At 46.8% G+C, this 22,034-nt stretch overlaps 1 protein-coding gene across 12 annotated transcripts in view; it reads right to left on the reverse strand.

Annotated features, from left to right (window-relative positions):
• Nucleotides 1–22,034, reverse strand: part of CTIF (cap binding complex dependent translation initiation factor) — a 357,428-nt gene that overhangs the window by 96,423 nt on the left and 238,971 nt on the right. For 10 of the 12 annotated variants that reach the window (XR_004000880.1, XR_004000881.1, XR_004000884.1 and 7 more), the window contains 2 exons: nt 16,214–16,661; nt 11,416–11,745 (listed from right to left, as the gene is read on the reverse strand). Coding sequence is in view for 7 of the 12 variants with exons in the window: in XM_030566175.1 (XP_030422035.1) it covers nt 11,416–11,745; nt 16,214–16,661 (778 nt within the window). In the remaining 5 variants the exon portion in view is untranslated. The remainder of the gene's footprint in view (nt 1–11,415; nt 11,746–16,213; nt 16,662–22,034) is intronic. The other 2 variants (XM_030566173.1, XM_030566170.1) reach the window with 1 other exon arrangement.

Genomic DNA, 22,034 nt, shown 5'->3' on the forward strand with positions numbered 1-22,034 from the left:
AGGTAAAGGGGGTCATATAAGGTGTCTAAGACCAGGTTACGGATTACTGGTTATGATTATGCTGTCTGTATGTCTGTAGCATTTTGGTAGTTGAAGTTATGAATATTGGCTGTATGCTGTCTGTATTGCAAACTTGTGTTGTGTTACTGGGAAAGATCCCAGACAAGTTGGTGTCAGCTCTGTTTAGCCTGCTTGATGGCCCATTAAGGACCATCACCTACATAATTTCCCATCGAGAGAAGGCAGCCCTGTGCCTCAGCAGGGTGTGCAGAAACTGGCCCATGTGACTGCAAACTCCATTTTGCTGTAACTTTCCACAGCAGGAACAAAGGAGTGTTCTTACACTTGGAAAAGCCTATATAAGGCAGAGGCCTCATCTCCATTTTGTCTTCAATCCTGCTTCTTACCTCTGGAGGGATTTTGTTACAAGCTGAAGCTCTACACAAGGGACTGAGGACCCATCCCAGCGGGGATGTTCTCCAGAGACTTGATTTGCACCTGCAGTTTACTCCATCACTGCTACAAGCCTGAACTAAGAACTTTGCCATTACTGTATGTAATTGATTCCATTTAACCAATTCTAGCTCTCATCTCTATCTTTTTCCTTTCATGAATAAACCTTTAGATTTAGATTCTAAAGGATTGGCAACAGCGTGATTTGTTGGTAAGATCTAATGTGTATATTGACCTGGGTCTGGGGCTTGGTCCTTTGGGATCGAGAGAACCTTTTTCTTTTATTGGGGTGTTGGTTTTCATAACCATTCATCCCAGGACAGGTGGCACTGGTGGTGATACTGGGAGACTGGTGTGCCTAAGGAAATTGCTTGTGTGACTTGTGGTTAACCAGTGGGGTAAAACCGAAGTCCTTTTTGTCTGGCTGGTTTGGTTTGCCTTAGAGGTGGAAAAACCCCAGCCTTGGGCTGTGACTGCCCTGTTTGAGCAATTGGTCCTGAATTGGCACTCTCAGTTGGGTCCCGCCAGAACCGCAACGTCACAGGTGTCATTTGAAAACTCATAATTTGTTGGTCAGCATTGTCCTGATAAAATACATGTGGCAACACTATGTGAAGTTATAAGATTCCCCTGTAAGAGGGTATTAAAACAGGTTCCATACCCCACAGCCCTGCCCACGCAGAAGTCAGCAAACAGGTCTGTCCTAAACAAAGGAATGTATGTTTGCCTTAATTTGCATTTAGGCAATAAACAGAATAATCAAGCAGGAAGGGAAAACAAAGGCAGCTCAGACAGGTGAAAAAATCCAGCAAGGAATATCCTTCCACATAGATTCTTTATCTTCTGGCTCTCAGCTGGAAATGTTTTTCAAGAGGGGGACTGAAACTATCAAAAGGAGGGACAAACACCCTCAGGCACCCACTTCTCTCTCCCTGCTCACCTCATTTTCCAAACCTAAGAAGAAAAGAGGAAACAGCCATCGGACTCTGGGGAAGGGGTCCTGACCTGAAAGTTTGGTCAGTAATCTGCTGGAATATGCAGCATGAAAGTTTGCTTTGCCACAACAATAGTTTCTTAAGTAGATATTAGAAAGTGCTTTGTCTTCATTTTTCTTGTAACCATTTCTGGCTTTTATGCCTCATTACTTGTACTCACTTAAAATCTCTCTCTTTGTAGTTAATAAACTAGTTTTACTGTTTTATCTAATCCAGCATGTTTAAATTGAGGTGTCTGGGTAACTCTACTTAAAATAATAAACTGGCATATTATTCCCTTAAAGGTGTAATGGACTTAATATATCTGTACTATCCAGAAGAAGGCTGGGTAGTACAGGACATACATTCCTGGGGGGGTGTTGAGGTCACCCTGCAGTATAACCAAGGCTGGTGAGAACCATAGTATAACCGGTATGCACCCAGGGTGTGGCATGCATGCTAGAAGGCTGTTTGTGAGTGGCCTAAGTGGGCCATAGACATTATAAGACACCCATAGTTGCAGGGCAGGGGTGAGACAGCCCCTCACTAGTCTGGATTGTATCGCAGTATGTCACAACCCCACAGCAATGTCCATGGCCAGCTGGCAAAGCTGAAGGGACAGTTCACCTGAGTGTTCATCCATCTAATGTTCCTCTTTCAGTTCAGCAGCAGGGTCCCCCCAACCAGCAGAATGTGGTGTGCCAGGGGTGCCGACAGCCTCTTTAGCCCAGGAAGTTCCCCAAGACATGAGGCCTGCAGGAAGAAGCTCTCTGCTGAGGAAAAGTCTCTCAAATCCAATTCAAATACACTCCTAGGATGCTTTCCGCCAATCCTGATGATTGTAGCAGCTTCCCGGGCTACTGGAGTGTTAACAATGACAGAGTTTTTGTTTGTACTACATACATACTCTTAGAAAAGCATGAATGGGATCCTGTTTCTGATTTATAGCTTTCAGGATGTTAAATCATTGATAAGTCTTGCTGATAAGTCTCCACAGATCATGCTTTAAAGAAAGCATTACAGGTTTCCTGCAGTGGCACAGAGGATCTAGCTGAGAGCTCACCAGACAGAAGGATCTGCTGCTGTTTAGGGCTCCAGATGGCACATGACAATGAGGTTAGTTGTATCTCCAGAGGCGCCGAAGCTTGGTTCAAGTTAGACGGATAGTAGTTTTTAAACACTAGAACAGGGGTAGGCAACTATGGCACGGGTTCCGAAGGCGGCACGTGAGCTGGTTTTCAGTGGCACTCACACGGCCCGGGTCCTGGCCACCAGTCTGGGGGGCTCTGCATTTTAATTTAATTTTAAATGAAGCTTCTTGAACATTTTAAAAGCCTTATTTACTTTACATACAACAATAGTTTAGTTACATATTATAGACTTATAGAAAGAGACCTAAAAATGGTAAAATATATTACTGGCACGTGAAACCTTAAATTAGAGTGAATAAATGAAGATTTGGCACACCACTTCTGAAAGGTTGCCGACCCCTGCACTAGAACATGAACATTTTAGGGATTTGCTAGTTTAATTTAATCCTGGATGTGGCTGCCAGAAATGACTGAAAAATTTCACCACCACCACAGAAGTCTCATAGACTCAAGGTCAGAAGGGACCATTATGGTCATCTAGTCTGATCTCCTGCACAATGGAGGCCACAGAATCTCACCCACCCACTCCTGTAACAAACCCCTAACCTATGTCTGAGTTGTTGAAGTCCTCAAATCACGGTTTAAAGACCTCAAGGTATATAGAATCCTCCAGCAAGTGACCCAGGCCCCACACTGCAGAGGAAGGCGAGAAACCTCCAAGGCCTCTGCCAATCTTCCCTGGAGGAAAATTCCTTCCCGATTCTAAATATGGAGATCAGTTAAACCCTGAGCATGTGGGCAAGACTCACCAGCCAGCACCCAGGAAAGAATTCTCTGTAGTAACTCAGATCCCACCTCATCTAACATCCCATCACAGACCATTGGGCATATTTACCTGCTAATAATCAAAGATCAATTAATTGCCAAAATTAGGCTATCCCATCATATCATCCCCTCCATAAACTTATCACAGGAAAGAGCGAGTCATAACTGCCACTACCAAGGGGAATCTCCTCTGCTGTTGGTTAGGTGCTAGTATCTCATGGGCTCTCAGTGTATTTTGCTACTTACCCCTCTTGCTTATGATCAGGGCTCTGAGTTTTTTGCTGTGATTTTTTACTCAAAATCATGGGCTGGTCATGGATTTTGTTTTAAGGAAAAATCAATTTTCTTTTACCCTTAGAGATAATCTCTCTGCCAAGTTCAGCCTTTGGTGGTTTTGCTGGAAGACTTCTTGGGAGTCAGTCTTTCAAGAAGAACCATGGGCTTGTGGTTAAGATACTGGGCTGAGACTTGGGCTGGGCTGAGACTCTGCCAGAGACTCCCAGTGTGCCCTAGGGCAACTCGCTTCAGTCTTCAGTTTTGCAGATCCCCAGCGGTAAAATGGAGGTGACGGCTTTGCCTTTTCCTCCACTTTATGTCTCTCTTGTATATTTAGACTGCAAGTTATTTGGGGCAAGGCTGGGCCCCAATCTTGGCGTGGTCTCTAAGCACCACAGTAACATAATTATTAATCAGCTCCACTATATTTCCTTCCAGCCTCACTAGGACTGCTTCCTCAAATTCCTGCTCCTGATGCCCTAGCATCTACCTCACACTGCAAGGACATATAGCAGCATAGTCACCTAGCATCATCTTCATCCCCTAGGGCAGAAACCAGAGCAAGAACCGAGACAAAACCACAAGAGGTTTAAAAAAAAAATCACATGACCCAAGGAAAAATACAAATATTCAAAGGATCGGCGATTCCCATACACCTGTGCCTAGCTTGTGTATTTAAACAGCAGGAAGGTAAAGGAAAGATGAAACAAGACCATAAGTTGCCTCCAGTAAAATGCCAGTTGTTGATATTGTCCATGCAACCTCCAAAGCCACAACTCCTTACCTAAGCAATACTTGAATATTCCTCATTCAGTAGTTGAAAGCAGGGATAGGTACATAATGATACAACGAGGGAGTGTGGACTATTGGTTAAAGCAGGTTCTGGGTCTCAGGACTACTGGTCTCTGTCTACTGTGGAGCTAGATACCACAGGGACTAGCCCTGTCACGGACTTGCTGCATGACCCTTGGACTAGTTAGTTAAACTCCAGACCTCAGTTCCTTCATGTGCGAAATAAAGGAACGAATGGTAAATGTGGCATCGTACCTCCCATAGTTTAATTAGTTATTTATTTGTGGAAGTGTCTTGAGACCCTTAAATGATGCTTGACAGCATGCAAGCACAGAGTGCTACTACAATCATCCAGCACTGGAGTGAGCTAGAAAACAAACTCCTTGAACAGCACGTGGGCATTGTATAACGGACCTCGTTGCTGAAACATGTGCATATACAAGGGGATAAACAAGGATACAGTTTAACCAGCTTGTCTAGCTATAGAAGTCACAGGTGACACATTACACATAAATCTCTCTCTCATTTTTTCAGACTCCTCCTCGCTCTGAGCTCTGTGCATCAACAAGCCAGCCTTGGCTACGATTCTTATTATATATGCCTGCCCTCTCATTGACCCAGAATTGTGAAAGCAAGGCCCTCTTTTCATTGTAAACCCATTGGAGAGCAAGACTCAAAATCACTTAAAACTTTGTGTAATGGAATTTCTCTTAATTATAGTCAAGATTTCCCCCATCTGTTAGCACGAGCAGGAAACAAGAGCTGAGATTTCTTGCACCCAGAAGGATCTACAGGTTAGCTCTCATGTCTACCTCGTTACTGCAACAGATATTTCAGAATACAATGGACATACACAGCGGAGGAGCTGCATCACATCAAAGGCTTTCTGCTGGCAGCTTCAGAGAACTTGGGGCAGATTCCGTCCCTGCATAATTTCCTTTCCTCAGAGACATGGCGTTTCATGAGATCTGCTAGTCTCTGAGATTTGGCTGAGCACAGAGAGAACCAGAAGGCGACGGGCAGTTCATTAAATAGACATTTTTAATTTGTATTTAATATTGCACCTTCTTCTAATGTGAAAGTGCTTTACGCACATGTTAATTGGGGATCACAACAAAACATGCAGGTAAGTAAGTCAGTACGATCATCCCCATTTTATACACCTCAAAGTACTTCACTCCAGTAGGTGAACGCAGTTGGGAAACTGGAGTGCAGCGAGATACAGGGACTTGCCCAGGGTCAGACCATGAGTTGATAGCAGACTGGAACCCAGGAGCCTTCACTCCTCATCTCCTGCCATTTGACAGAATTCTACCCACCTTCCGAGTAAACAGCATTTGGGGGTGTGAAGTTTTGACCTTACTGGAAACCTCTCAACTCACCAAAACCACAAAGAGAAAGATTTAGCTCCACAGAGTAATTATTTTCCATAAAAAGGGACAAGGAGTAAATGGAAAAAATGGGAGGAATCTTCCAGGACACTTCCCCACTCAAAATACTGGAACAGACAGTCAGTGAGTTCCACTGAAGCCAATGATCTACACCCATTTACACCAGGTGAGCATCTGGCTACAGCACTGAAGGAAGAGTTAACAGCAGACAATCAAGAGAAGATGGTCACTTTCCTTGAGAGGAAGAATCCTCTAATCGTTAAAGAGCAAGAGTGGGAGCAAGGACTCCTCAGTTTTATTCCTGGCTCTGTCAGTTGGTCAGAGTAACCTTGGGCAGGTCACTTAACTTCTCTGTGCCCTATCTGAAAATCGAGGATGATACTTACTGCAGAGTTTAATTAGCGTTCCCTAAGTAGCTGAAGGTCTGGAGTTTGAAGGTGATGCCTGATTACTGTTATGTTCATAAGAACTGTACATACTCAATATTAACACAATAAAAACCCATAGAAAGAGGTCACCCTTATTGGACAATCTCCTTTCTTAAGAAAGTGGCCTGAAGTATCCCAGATGTAGTGAATAATGAATACACTTTTGCCTCTCTCTTCATGAGAAAGTCACCATGAGGAATCGACTGACTTTTGTGGGTCACTGGAGCAGTTGATAAGACAGTGTTCACTGGGGTTTGTTTCTTTAAACAGAAACATGGACCCTTTCAGTGAATGATCAGCTAGTGACACAAATCTCACCAATGTGAGGCTAACTTGCAAAGCCTTCTGAGCAAGGAACGCTCTCAGGGTATGTCTACACAGCAATTAGACACCTGTGGCTGGCCTGTGCCAGCAGACTCAGGCTCACAGGGCTCAGGGACTGTGGCTGTTTCACTGCTGCATAGACATCTGGGCTTGGGTTGAAGTCTGAGCTCTAGGACCCTGTGCGATTGGAGGATCCCAGAGTTTGGGCTCCAAGCCCGGCAGTCTACACAGCAATGAAACAGCCCCGCAGCCTGAGCCCTGAGAGCCCAAGTCGGCTGACACGGGGCAGCCAAGGGATTTTCTTTCCTGTGCAGACAGTCTCAGGTTCCTGGAGATTGGCTCACGCCTGCATGTTCACCACAGCTGCTATTTCATATTCTTTTTTGGGGGGATGCAGTCGTTCTAGCTGACAACGTCACAGTAATGGCAGCAGCCACAGCAGGATGGCACAGTAGCACTTTAGCAAGATCTTCTCCCTCCTTGGTTTGTGGCTGCATCAAATCAAAGCAGAGGGAGTCAGAGGCTCATTATATGTTTGAAAGATTGAAGAATATAGTGAGAATTGATGGCAGAATATTCTTATATTCTGGGCATCACTTCAACCCATCTCAAAGTGAAATGTAAGGCTAGGAATCGGTGCTGTTTCTCCACAGGATAACAGCTGTCACATACTGATACTGTGTATAGTGAATAGTATTGTTAACAAAGTTACATTTGCTGAGCCAGATTCTGCTCTTATTTCCATCTGTGCAGTTTTAAGTTGTAATGGGGTTGCATAACAGAATGAAAAGAGACAAGAACAATGGTGACTTTCACAATTCAGGTTTTGTGGTGCTGGCGGTCTGGAAAATATCCTGGTTCTTCTTGAACAATTATTATGTTGTGGTCTGAGAGATGAAGATGGAATCCCATGATATGCGTGTATCTTTTTCAGAGTAGAACCCCATTTTCGTGAGAGGTCTTCAAACCACAATTTGAGGACTTCAATAACTCAGACATAGGTTAGGGGTTTGTTATTGAAGTGGATGGGTGAGATTTTGTGGCAGGAGGTCAGACTAGATGATCATGATGGTCCCTTCTGACCCTAAAGTCTATGAGTCTATGTAAATCAGAGTGCCAGTATTTTGCCAGATGGATTAAGGGTAGATATATGGCAAGAAGGAATGTCAGACAACTGCCATGTGCTGTTTGCCCAAAAGCCTGACTCAGCCCTGGGCACTGCACACAGCCAACCACAGGATTGGAAAAAAGCAATTCAAAGTATAATAAAGAGATGAATTCCAGCCACAGCAGAAAAGGAAAGCAGAATGGCAAGGAAAGTACATTGAAAAGAAAGATGTGATTTCAATGACAGGGCGTGTGCGTAACATACACCATCAGCAACAAAACAAAAATGAGGGCCGCTCCCATATCACCACCACAAAGCATTTCTGCACATAAATAAAGCACCAAATTCTCCTCTCTGCAGAGCACAAAAAGGGAGCCTGTGCCTATATAAAATAACATCACCGGCTGGGGTACAACATTGTTACATGCTATGGACAATGCCTTAATGTGGCAAGGGGCTTTCCATATAATCCTCATCGACCTGGTTCTTTTCACTAAGGGCATCCTTGCCATCCACCACCCTCTCAGCTCACGGAGTGATGCTATGGCTGTCAGTGCCTGTTTGTTTCTATCAAGGTGACCTTTTCCACTTTCCCTGGGAAGAGGCACATCAGTCATGACCACACCTGCGGGGCTGAACACTTGCTTGAAGTAGACAGAGGACAGACAGTTTAGGTGAGATACATGGATCTCCCATCAGCCTGGGGCAGCCTTAGCTGAGAAGTGAGAGAGACCTTGTCATCATTTCCCAGAAGCTCCCTTCCTCCATGTGATGCCTAGGGCTCAAACCCAGGCCTGTGAGTTCCCAGACATCCTGGCCTCCAGCCAACGTCTTCTGAAATCTGGCGGGTCAAGGAGCTAGTAGAACTACAGCCTCAGCCAAGGCACCACCCACAGAAGCCCTAATTAGAAGATCGCCCGGCTCCACCGATTGGCCCAACCGTGCTATTTAAGCCAGATGAAGGCACAGGCAGTTGTCTGAGCAACCAGGTGATTCCCTGTTGCTGCTGCACTGGAGCCTGCACTTGTGCCCACTTCCTGCATTTGGCACCCTGTACCCAACCCTGTTCCTGATTCCTTCTCCGCTCCTGGCTCCTGCCTCATCCCTGCCTTTGCTCCTGGCTCCCACAGTGCTCCTGGCCTCTCCTCTGGTTCCTACCCCTACAGTTTGCCTCCAACCATCAGTTATCAGTCCTGGTTCGGATCCCTGGCTTGGACTTCTGACTCTGGTCTGACCCTTGGCTCTGGCATTTGGTATCTAACCCTGGCCCCACCCCTCAACTTCGATTCCTGTCCCTGATTCTGCCTCGACCCCTGGCTCTGGTAATTGGCAGTTGACTCTGGTGCTGACCCTCAACTTCATTCCCCAACCTGAATGCCTGCTCCACCCACTACACCTACTCTGACCACTCAGACCACCTAGGGTCCTGGTCTCTAACACATCAGCCAAGTGCTGGTATTTTAATTGCCAGGGCATTAAGAAAAATGCCCATGGGACTTTGGGAGCTGGCGCCACACATGTACTGCTGAACCGAGCCGTTTTCAGCAGATAACTAACAGGTTAAAAGGTCCCACAGCCTATCAATCCCATAAGCCAGCCAGCCTCCCTGCAAAACAGTGAGCTAAACTGAGCCCAAACATTCAAGACTGTAGGGCCACATCTCATGGATCAAACCCATCAAAGATGTGGAAAGAGGTAGGCCCTGACAGGGCTGGCTCCAGGCACCAACGAAGGAAGCAGGTGCTTGGGGCGGCCAATGGAAAGGGGTGGCACATCCGGGTTTTCGGCGTCAATTCGGCGGTGGGTCCCTCAGTCCCTCTCGGAGGGAAGGACCCGCCGCTGAATTGCCACCGAAGAGTGAAGCGGTGCGGTAGAGCTGCCATCCAAGTGCCACCAACTGCGGCTTTATCTTTTTTATTTTTTTCCTTCACTTCGCTGCTTGGGGCGGCAAAAAAGCTGGAGCCGGCCCTAGGTCCTGATGAGCTTTGGAGAGAGCCAGCTATAACCCTCCTTGGCCAAACAAATCAGGCATGGCATGTGCCCTGTGCAGGCAGAGAACAAAGAGGATATGTTGAAGGGTGCAAGCAGGCCTACGGACTCTAAGATACCCTCTCCCAGAAAGCAAATAATCACATATTAACCATGTGATGAGCTACAAACCAGCATAATAAATCAACACAGACATTCAAGCTTATGCTCTCCATCAGCGTGCAGCCCGTGCCTAGGGGACAATCCCAATCTCCCTGGTTATATATCATTATTATGGTCTAAATGCCATGGCTGTCAGTTTATTTTTTAATTGACTTTGCTTTTCTATAGAGTTCTTGGACATGGCACAGTAAACCCAGTGCTGGATGTACTGATAAAAAAGTCACCCATGATAATCAATGATCTGAACACACACAAGCCATTACCGTCCGGGTTGTAAGTGCAGCTGTTACAGCTGCAAGCCATGCAGGTCGATACCAGCAATTTTCATCCAGCAGCAAGCCACTTCCTAGACGGTGTAATAGAGTCAGGGCTCATATCGGATGAAAGCAACTTTCAGCTATTTGTTTCCATGTGTTTGGCACCAAGAGCTGTGAGATATGTGGCAACAAGCTGGGCTCTGGCAGACCAATGGGGGACACAAATACAAGCGGTGAAGACCCTCTGCGGATAATGCCCAGCTTTCTTCCATTAAGCCAGAGAGCTGTCTCCTCAATGCCCATTACCTCCTCAAGTGCCTCACCGGATCTTGTAGGAAGGGAGATCTTGTAATTAGGGCACAGAGATCTGGATTCAATTCAAGACTGTGCCATAGACTTTCCTGTGTGACCCTGGGCAAGTCGCTTCAGCCCAGATCCACAAAGGTACTTCGGAGAAGGCCTCTGAGCACAACTATCGGATTCAGGCCCCACAGGTGAGACAGGTTGGGGAATGCCTATCTGCACCTGCCTTTAGGATCATGCTGGGCTTAGGCGTGAAACAGGCCGCCTACATGCCTGCCTGTGCCAGCAGTGCACTCGCCCCCAGGTAGAAACTCAGATGCCTCGGAAACTTTTACAGTGAAAACGTTGGTGCCGAGCGAGTTTAGGAACCTACAGGGCAAGGCAGCAGTCGAGTGGGGGGTTTTGTGGACTGCAGCAACACATTCTGGTCTTCAGGTACCTAAATCCCTTTGGAGATCCTGGCCTTCATCTCCCTGAGCCTCATCTCCTGTCTGTAAATGGGGATAAAGATCCTTCCTTTCTCCTCTTTGGCCTGTCTTGTCTATTTAGACTGCAAGCTCTTTAGGCCAGTGGCTGTCTATGTACACTCCCAGCATATGGGCTCTGAAGTTGGTCCAAGATTATAGGTACTATAGTAATACGAACCACAAACAATAATAATCTCAACTGCTGGGGAATGGCATAAGGAGAGAGGTAGTCTCCGAGGTACTAAGAATCCAAACCTTTTAGAGCTTTATGGGTTAAAACTAGGTGGGGACAGTGCCTGGGGAATGAGCATTTGTTAAACTGAGCTTTTAAAATAGAAGGAGAGATAGAGATGGATATTAACCGGATGGTGCCTACAAAATTATATCGGTCTGTCGTAACCATGAAACACTTGCATAAACAAACACAAAAACCACTGCCCTCTCTTCACTTACACTTTTCTTTTCTATAATTAATTGGGCAAGAATGGAACTTGGGAAAAGCTCAACTATGGTCAGAATTCCTGGACTTCTTTCTAGTAATAAAACACTGGGAACAGCTGCAAATATCTAATTACCTGCAGCATGTTGAGAAGCAGGCTTCGGAACTTGGTCCCCTCCACCATGAAGAGCGCCATTTTGTCACAGAGCTTGGCGGCTGTGGAGGCGAAGCTGCGGTCCGTCACTGCTTTCTGGTAAATGGTCTTGACAATCTCACCCAGCATCTCCTCGGAGTTGGTGGAGTTCTGAGCCTCCTCCATGAAGGTGGTGAGCTTGGAGTCCACATCACTGCTGTTGTTCCTCATGCTGTTGAGGATTTCAATTAATTTGTCCATTTTGTTCTTTTGGGGGTTGGTTGCCTCCACCAGCACTTCGTCCTGGTCCGTGAAAAGGGAAAGACAAGGCATCTGTTACACAAGGAAAAAACAGACATATCAGCCTTTGTTCTTTCACAGAAAACAGGGGGTAGGGGGCAATGGGAGTCATACAATCAGATCTAAATCTAGGTGTGTTCTAGTGGCACACTCTAGAGGTCCAAGGTCTGGAATGGGAGCCAAGAACTTGGGAGAGCTAATTCCTGCTCTGATGGGGACTCCATCTATGATTCCTCTGCAAGTCATATCACATCTCTGTGCCTCAGCGTCCCCATGTGATAGATATACCTGGGTACTTCAGAGGTGTGACATTTACTAAGTGCCCATGAGCCAGGTTTGCCTGAAGAGAAAAACCGTAGCTACTGATACTGTGAACACACTGACTCAGCATGACCATGCTCAGGCACCTGGAAATACCAAGGTGACATGGGTGTCAGAGTTTGTATAATTTTTGGTGGTGCCCAGAATGAGTCCAAGCAGAATTGTTCCGTCCATAGGACGCACTGGGGCAACCGCCCCAGGACCCGCACTTTGGAGGGCCCCACGCTATGGGGGGCTGTGGGGTCCAGGGTGGCCTAAGGAGTTAGCGGGGGCCTGGCGCTGGCAGCATTGAGAGACCCGGCCCCAGCCCCTCCCCACTCTGCCAGCTCCCAGCATCACTCAGGGTAGGGGGCGGGAGCTGGAAAGAGGCAGGGTGGGTGCTGGGGGAAGGCGTGGAATGGGGGCAGGGAGGGGGCGGAGCAGGGGCAGGAAGGGATAGAAGAAGTGCAGACTTGGGGGAAGGGGTGGAATGGGGATGGGGCAGGGGCAAAGCAGGGGCGTGACGAGGTGGAACGGGGGCTTGAGTGAAGGGGGCAGGAAGGGGTGGAAGAAGTGTGGACTTGGGGAAAGGGTGGAATGGGGATGGGGCAGGGGCAAAGCAGGGGCGGGAAGAGGTGAAGCAGGGGCTTGAGTGAAGGGGCAGAACAGGGGCAGGGTAGAGCAGGTTGGGGGCAAGTCGCTTGCTGCTGCCGGCGCCAGGTCTCCCACTAACTCCCCAGGCTGCCCTGGATCCTGCGGACCCCTGAAGAGCAGGCTCCCCCAAAGCGTGGGGCCCGGGGTAGTGGCCCCGGTCCATCCTATGGACGGGACGGCTCTGAAAATATAAGCCCAAACATTGGTGGAGCTGGGCCCATGTTCCTGAATATTGGTGGAGCACGAGCACCACGGGCCCATATAACTCACCACCTACGCAAGGTCACAGTGGGCATATGTAACTTCCCAGTTTGGGTAGCATGAGACCTAGCTCTGAAACAGGGAAGCTGTGGGGATTACTTAATGCTCATAAAGTATCTGGATGGTGGAAAGCGCTATGGACATTCTAGTCAAGCCTCTCTCATAACTTTTTGAGCAGCTCACAATGATTAGCAGTGAGCACTTGAGGTTTCTGCAACATACTGCAGGCAACAGAGAACTCTGAATATTCGGTCACTGAGGCCACGTCCAGACTAGGAATTAAAATCGATTTTAGATACGCAACTTCAGCTACGAGAATAACGTAGCTGAAGTCGAATTTCTAAAATCGAGGTACTCACCAGTCTGGACGGCGCCGCATCGATGTCCGCGGCTCTCCGTGTCGATTCCGGAACTCCGTTCGGATTGATGGAGTTCCGGAATCGATGTAAGCGCGCGCGGGGATCGATATATCGCGTCCAGACTAGACTCGATATATCGATCCCCGAGCAATCGATTTTTACCCGCCGATGCCGCGGGTTAGTCTGGACGAGGGCTGAGTAGCAGAATGCTATAAGGAGCTAGTTCTGCTTAAAGGAGCCAGAAAGGCTGGTTCTTCTGTTGCTTTTGTGCAGCAAGTGCTGCCTGAGAGTCAGCCATGTTATGCCGTATCCTCTCTCTCTTCCACTCCTCTCACTTTCCCTTCTTTATTAGTGGTAGTAGGCTGGTCCCAGTAGACGTGGCTCCTTTCTCCCTCATGTTACAAACTTACAGCCCATATGCTCTGGTCAGTGGGAAGAAGAGTAGCCTGAGGATTTAAGGCACTGGGCTGGGACTCAAATCTTCAATCAATTCCTGACTCTGCCAAACACTTTCTGTGTGATCCTGGACAAGCCCCTTGATCGCTCCATGTCTCAATTTCCCATCTGTAAAGTGGGAATAATGCTGCTTTCCTGGCTTATGGGCTTTTATGAAAATAAATTCACTAATATTTGTGAGATGCTCAGATTATAAGGCTACAATGCCTCAGAAGTACCTAGATCTGGACAGACATTGAACAATCTAAGCACTAATCAAGACTATCGCATGTTATATATGCACAATGTGAACCAACTGCGGCTACTACAAGAGCTCTAACTTCTTCTTCTCCTGGCTTTTGCGCATCTAAACGAATAACATTACCACTCATAGTATTGCAGCTTTTTAACATTTAATTACACTGTGAAAGTTTTTGCTAGGGACAGACATGTAGTGGACATCTCACATTTGCTACGAGCTGATCACCTCTTCCTTTTTTTCCATTGACAAAACATTGTGCCACACTCTATGAAAGTCTCCTGAAACCTTTAGCAAATTCCAGGTGTGGCCTTGAAACCTGATGGCTGGAGTTGTCAGAAGGCCAGCTGTGTAAACGCAGTGCTGGACATGGGGCATAAACGTAACTTGGTGTTTACCTGGAGTATTGCTCTCACATGACACCAGGCTCCTAGAAGCTATGATTATGGGTTTGATCCTTCAAACCATCTCTTCTCATGTAAATAGTCCCACAGAAGCCAGTGCAATTGCTCACACGAGAAAGGACTGTTTAGGTGAGTGAGAATTTGCAAGCTCAGACCCTACATTAGGGCTCAGGAAAGAAACTTGCAAGTGAGTATTTTAAAACAGTTTGCATATCATCTATATTTTACAGGAGAATATTAAGAATTAAAATAGTCTACATCGCACTGCATACATACAGATACACAGACATAGTCAAATGGGTATGCACACAAACACACAACAGAGCTGTTTATGTTCATGTTTCCTTCATTTCATATACTAGAGATGCTCTGCATATCTGTGTTTATTTTTTACTACACATTTGGATATTTTTGCTGAAAATTCATTTGTGTGGATTTTTTCAATACGCACAAATACACTTACAACAAAAATCCTGCATTCTCTAGGGTGAATGTGGATGGATTATCTATTAAACCCTCAGAAATTTGAAACTTTGTCTCCAGAAAGGATTTCTCGCCCATCACCTGCACACACAAGTTTTGTTATTGTTGAGTTGGTCAAGAGAAGGGGGAAGGATAAGGGCGCTTTTGATATATTTATCCATCTATGTAGACAAATGGATATCAGGTTTAAGTGGCTAAATCTACGTATCCAGTGTTCAAAGTCTGAATTCTGCACTCAGTATCTAGATCAGGGGTGGGCAAACTTTTTGGCCTGAGGGCCCCATCGGGTTTCATAAATTGTATGGAGGGCCCGTTAGGGGAGGGGATCATGCCCCCCCCGGACTCCTGCCCCATCCAACCCCCGCGTTCCCTGATGCCCCCCCGGATTGACACCCCCCCGCTCCCTGTCCCCTGACTGTCCACGGACCCCCACCGTCCCATCCAACCCCTCCTCTCCTTCCTGACTGCCACCCCGGGACCCCTACCCCCATTCAACCCCCTGTTCCCACCACCCCCCCCGCAACCACCCTGAGCCCTATCCACACTCACATCCCCTGACCACTACCCCAAACTCCTCTGTGCTCTATCCAACCCCCCTGCTCCCTGTCCCCTTACCGCACTGCCTGGAGCACTGGTGGCTGGTGGCGCTGGAGCCATGCCGCCCGGCTGGAGCTGGGCCACACATCCGCCGCCGCAGAGCACTGGGTCTGGCCGGGCTCTACAGCTGCGCAGCCCCAGGAACTCACAGCCCCGCCGCCCAGAGCATCGAGCTGGCGGCGGAGCTAGCGAGCTGATGTTGCAGGGAATGGGGAACAGCAGGGAAGGAGCCGGGGGCTAGCCTCCCAGGCCAGGAGCTCGGGGGCTGGGCAGGACGGTCCCATGGGCTGGATGTGGCCCGCGGGCCATAGTTTGCCCACCTCTGATCTAGATTCTCGAAGACACACAAAACCACATTTTAGAACACTCCGGTATTTAGAACACTTCAGCTGACATTTGTAAAGAGGCTGGGAAATGCACATGCTCTTGATTTGGGCTCATAAACCCTCATCTTCATGCAGTGTTTTCTGCAGGAGGGAGTTCACAATTCATCCTTTGAAAACTCGGTCTTAACATGAACACCAAACAACAGGTCAGGTGCAGTTAGATAGAGAGACTCTGCAGTGTGTCAGTTAAAGGCCCGACGAAGAACCACAAAAACCCAGCCACCCACCAGAAGAAAAGTTGACTTTAGGAGAGGAGACGGTAAGTTTGGCTTTGCTCAGGAACAAAGTCCCATGTACGTGTGTGAAATGATCAACAGCTGCGATTTTAATAAAGGGAAATTCAGCTCCCCACAGGAATAGTACCTTTTCTTTTAGTCTCCTTCGCAGTCTGTCTTTGGAAGACTGGAGCAAATTGACCTTTGGTCTTTCCCCGATGCGCTCATGAACACTGTCTCTCCGCTTGGTTTCTGGTTCCTGAATGTACTGCTGCTGGGACTGTCTCTCCACAACCTCCGTGCTCCGGTGCATCTCCAGGGGGATGTGCACTGTGCAGACGGAGGCGTCCTCGATTTTCAAATTCTCAGTCTCTTTGGCATTTCTGTGCATTTCTCTGTCGTTGGGCGAGTGCTTCTGGTTGTGGTGCCATCGCCGATTTTGGCTGTAGCCATGGTGGCCTGGCCTCCCTGAGGAGTGAGGGGGTTGGCCTCCCTGGTAGAGTTTCTGGTGTTCCCTGTTGTGTTTGGTAGTACCTTGCTGATGATCCGTGTGCTGCTGCTGTGATTTGTTTCCTCCAGGAGGCCTCTGCTGTCTCCTGCAAACAAACAGACAAGTCAGCATGCTCAAGCCCCTCACCTTCTCCTGCATTCATCTGCACCAGGAGACCAACAAACTTGCTACAACAGCTTCCCGAACAAGGGCTTTCCAGTGGTGTAATTTGAGGCACTGACGAAGAGAGTGATTTCCTGGGGAGTTGCTCAGCCGTACAGAATAACACAGCAGCCAAGCAACTGGAACATCTTAAAAAATGATCCCAAATAATAACAGTCGAACCGTGTTTGCATTACTCAAGCCCACAGCGCACTCTCATGCTGATCAATAATCTCCAAGCCCTGCTATGACCCAACACAACTTCCATAGACTCCTGGATGATCACCACCAAGAGTCTTTCACATAATTCCCGTTTCCATGCTGGTTCTTTCCCTGGGGCTATGCTGCAGGGAGCCTCTAGAGGGGTGGTCACCCACTCCTGATTTAAAAGGTTTAAATCAGCCTGGGGAGAGGGCTGCGGCAGGGAAGGAAAAGCGGGTTTGATTGGGAGAAGCAGCCTCAGCTGGGGGCCATGCCCCAGTCAGGCCATGGCTGGCTTAATGAGGGCCCAGGTGATCCTTATAAGAGGGCTGGGGCCAGAAGCCAGAGGAGCACTCTCCCTCTAGCTCTTGAGGGAGAAGGGCCTGGCTGCCTGGAAGCTGAGAGGGTACCTAGACTGGAGCAGGGCTGGGGGAAGGGCTGAGGAGCTCCGGCCTGGAAAACCCCCAGGCTGCTGGCCTTGTTAAAGGCCCAGAACAGGTATTGGGGCTACAAAGGGGTAGCCTAGGGTAGACGGAGGCAGCAGGTACAAACCCCCCTCGCCAGTGATGAGTGGCACTTACACTGCAGTCTGCCCCAGGGAATGGGGGCTAGTTGATGACTGGCAGTAGCTATAGTCTGAAGTGAGGTGGGGATAGAGAGTGGGGGTTCCCTAGGGAGGGGAGACCCAGATCTGTAGGGGTACTGCCAGGGGGCAGCATCAAGGCCTGAATAGGGCACCGGGGTCCAGGACAGACTTGGGCCCAGCGGCAAGCGGAACATCGGCCTGCAGAGGGCGCTCCGGAGGCTGGACACACTAATTCCCTGGACGACCAGCAGGAGGCGCCACAGGGGTGAGTCCCACCCCGTTACAGAGCTAGACAGAGTTAGCAATCTCTTGTGCACTCTTGACCCAGTTCTCACACTACTATTCCCCCTCTTCTCCCATTTTTCTTTCCTTCCTGGTTAGAGTCAGCTGCTCTCACTTGCTCTCTGCCACCTGCCTGTGACTGTCCCAAACAAGTCTCCAAGCCTAACAATTCTATTGGTCTTAAATACAAATAGGTTTTATTGGTAGATTACAGAAATAGAGAGAAAAAAATATGACATCAAAAGGAATGTAAGAGAAAAACCAACTAGACAAATGCTGCAGAATGTGTTGTTACAGGAGGAAGGATGGTCCAGTGGTTAGAGTCCTAGCCTCGGCCTTGGGAGGCTGGGATCAGGTTCCTGCTTTGTCACAGACTTCCCATGCAACCTTGGCAAGTCACTTACCCTCTCTGTGCTCCAGCCCCTATATCTGTAAAATGGGCATTCCCTACATCACGGAGGTGTTGGCAGGATAAATACTATAAAGATTGAAGCAGTGAGATACTACAGTAGTGGAGACAGATCGCTAACCCTAGGCTTCAGTAACAAAGATGGCTTGACACCTGAGAAACCTTACATATCGCTGCGCCCAGTGTGTCTGATCTCTGCCAACTGGGTCTGTATTTCACCATTGACTTAGCAGACTAAGCCACCTAGTCTCAGACAGTCTTTGTGTCTCAAGTCTCACTAGAAAGTCTTCCCCCTCTTGTAAGGAAGAGCTCTGTGCGCCTTCCCAACAAAACAGGAGAGATGTTATATCGCCATCCAAGATGGTACAAAACCTGACACATGTCTCTGAACTTCCCCCAAGAAGCTGGGTTGGATTTTCAAGAGAGTCAGGTGGTTAAGTCCTATTGAATGTCTAATTGCTTTGGTCCCCTTTGAAGGATTTCAGCTTGTTGCTATGTTAGTTTAGCAGTCCCTTCTAGACCAAAGATCTGAAGGGTTGGCTTCTCCCAACCCCAGCAGTAAAAACGTCTCTTTGGATAGAAGCCAGGCAAGGAAGAGATCTCAGGAAAACTTTTCCCCATAAATTTATGGCAAAATAACTTTGGTTGTACCCCCACACTGTTCCACCAACGTGGAGCCCTCGGTTTCAAAGGGGCCTGCTTCTGAGTTCTTTAAACTGTTCTCGTTCAGGTAGAAAGTTATTTGAAATGTAACAGGAGTTGCTAAAATTGAGCATCAAGGGACAAAATTAGAAAAGAAAATGAACAAATATAAAATCCAACACTCGACTGCCAACTCTCCCTATTCAGGCCTTACTTTTCAGCAAAGCCCTGTTTTCACCCTGTGCCCTACAAAATGCCCTCCCACTTCTATGGATTTCAATAGCATTTTCTCCCCAAATGCTCCTATTTATGACATTCAAATGCTGGCGTGCCTGTACAGTAACACTCGCTGAACATCAGCAGGTTCCTGTGAGGGCCAGAGGAGGAACAGAAGAGTGTCAAGTTATATCAGAATGTGGCGTGTGGGCTTCTGCTCCTTCCTGACAGGACCCCCGTTACTGCTCAGCTGTTTACTTTCTAGTGAAAAAAGAGGGAGTCATTATCCGCTCTGTCCGAAGAGACATGCTTTGTCCCTCTGTAGCACATCATTCAAAGCTCTAAAGATACTCTAAACACAATCATTATGTCTCCCAACACCCTTGTGAGGTAGAGGAGAACCTTTATCCACTGAGTCACTGAGAGCTATGGTGGAGATTTACCCAGGCACAGATGGGAATAAAAGTCCGCAAATGATTTGCCAAAGATAGCACAGCTAGTCAATGGGGAAGTCATCTATTCAACCCACAAGTCCTGGCTCTTAGCCCCTTTCTCCAACTACTAGATTAGAGTGTGTGTCACCCTGAAAAGCAACAGTAAAACGAATGAAGTAATCTGGCCGCACATTCACTTGTGTCCACAGTCTGTATTTTCTCTACAGGAGCAAATGTATCTGGTGTGGGATGTTTCCCCAAAGCAGACACTATCATCCTAAACAACAAACAAACAAAAAAACAAGGATGTGCCTGTAACACTGAAAAGTGAGGACATTTCCCCTTCCTCCTTTCTACAGGAAGCTGAAGAAAATTCCTGCCAGTAGATGTGGCCAAAGGATGTCTTGCATTCTCCATCTGAACTTGGATATTTCAGATTTCTAAAAAGGCTGTCAAACCAAGATTATCAGGATTTGCAAAACATGAAAAAAGGGGAGGCAGTTTAAAGGCCTTTTTTCATAAAAAAGGACAGGATTTAGGGCATCCTATGACCTATGTGGTTTTCCATTGCTTTAAACCAGGCTATCTTCAAGGCAACACCAGAAAAGAGTTTTAAAAGATGCACAAGAATTTTTTTAAGTATACCACACTGCATCCAAATCCCATGTAGCAGTTGTGTGCCTTTTACCAGGGTTATTTCCTTTACTCCTGCTCTTGATTATCCAGAAAGCTGTACATCTAAATAGAAGCTCCTGCTCTTATCTAATCAGACTCTCCTCCAGCTCATTCAGTCTGGTGAATGTAACATGACAACTGCTTCCCCATGGCAGTTACATGTGAGGTCACCAGTTCTGGACTGTGACTGCATCAAGATGGGGAAGCAGACAGTTCTAAAAAGGAGGAGAGCCTCTATTTACAGTGCTGTCCCTTTAAAAGGAGACAACCCAGAGCCCTAGATTGCGTTTGCTTCTCAGTGACTGCATTAGGGCTAACAGCAAAACAGTAGCACTTCCTAGCATGCCCACTGTCCTTTTAACATTTGCTACGTTGTTTAAAAAGCATGCTGGATCGGCACTGTAAAATTCAGCACTTTTCAGACCCTTGGGGTTGCAATGACGTAGCTTCACAATTTGCACTGACAGAAGGAGAGAGGTTGTAGGGAGTGGGGCAACCAAAACATTCATGAAACTGACTTTGTAATGTTGTGTCTTTCCCCTTCTTTCTAGGCCCTTAAACCTCAACCCTCAGAAGGCTGGATCTTTTTCACTGTTCATTTTCAGACATTCTAACATTTGAGTTTTTCAAGGGGAAGAATTTTTATAAAGAATGTGCAATTTTGAGTTTAGGTGTCAGCTGGACTCCAATGAAACATTTTTGCCTTAACCTTTTCAATTTTTTTAGTAAAGATTTTTGTTTGCAAACAGATGTTTTATGTGTAATTAAATGTGTTGTTACCTGAATCATTCCCCTGCAATATTTGCAACCCAAACACAATAACATCATACTGCTGCATAAGAACTAGAAACTGAGACTGAATATAAACAGAAAGCAAAACTGACCAGTTAAACTCTGGTGTTCAAGTGGAGGGAAGTGCAAAGCAATAGAGAATGAAAAGTAACAATGTAAGGAGTTACTAGTAACCTAGGTAAAGATTTTTTAACTCACCTTTATACTGACATTGCCCTATTAAGGATAAAGCTTAGCTCTCAAATACCTCTTTACACACTTACAAAACAACATTCAACTGTATTAATTAATGGAAACAAATATATATTGTTAGAACCTTGTGTGGAGAACCTATATTTGTAACATGACTGTAACTTACAGCAAACAGGAAAGTTTCCCGTCTTCCTCATCTCCTTTCTATTTCTTCTCCCATTCAGTTTGCAAAAATTTTTTTGAATGTCTCAAACCTAAATTCAGTGGTATGAGACTAAACACAAATTCCTTCCATTGCCACTGAGCACAAGTCTGTTCTTCCCACATTAAGCCAAATATAAGCCCTCAGTCTTTATGGTTAAGAGCCAGTTGGCCTCAGAAAATGGGTTGAACGAATGCAGGCACCAAGGAATACAGTTCTGATAGGCAGACTGGTTTGGCAGACAGATCTGGAGACTGTTCAGCCACTGACCACTGTAATATATTTATGAATGGCCACTTCCTTTGTCAGAGCACATTTAGCAGATCAGTGCAAATTTGTTCTAGGAAAAGTATAACAAATTGCTATGTGAAATGTTTTAAATTTATCTGGAGGGGAATTGGAGGATGAGGATGACACTGAACCACAGAGTGGGGATTATTCACAATACGAGTACAAAACCAAGAGTGAAATACAATCTTATTGGTTTACTGCAACAAATTTGTGTCTGTCCCTCTGATGTATATGCACATTTGCTTGGCACAGATCTGGAAATTTAGAATATTAAAACAGTGTTTCTCATTAAAGAGCCAATTTTGGGCTGCAACAGTAATACAGGAACGTGAAAGACACACTCAGGATCAGCGTTCTGACAGTCGCAAAGACAGTATTCAGATGGCAAGCAGCTG

The sequence above is a fragment of the Gopherus evgoodei genome, chromosome 6 (genome assembly GCF_007399415.2).
Source record: "Gopherus evgoodei ecotype Sinaloan lineage chromosome 6, rGopEvg1_v1.p, whole genome shotgun sequence".
Lineage (NCBI taxonomy): Eukaryota > Metazoa > Chordata > Testudines > Testudinidae > Gopherus > Gopherus evgoodei.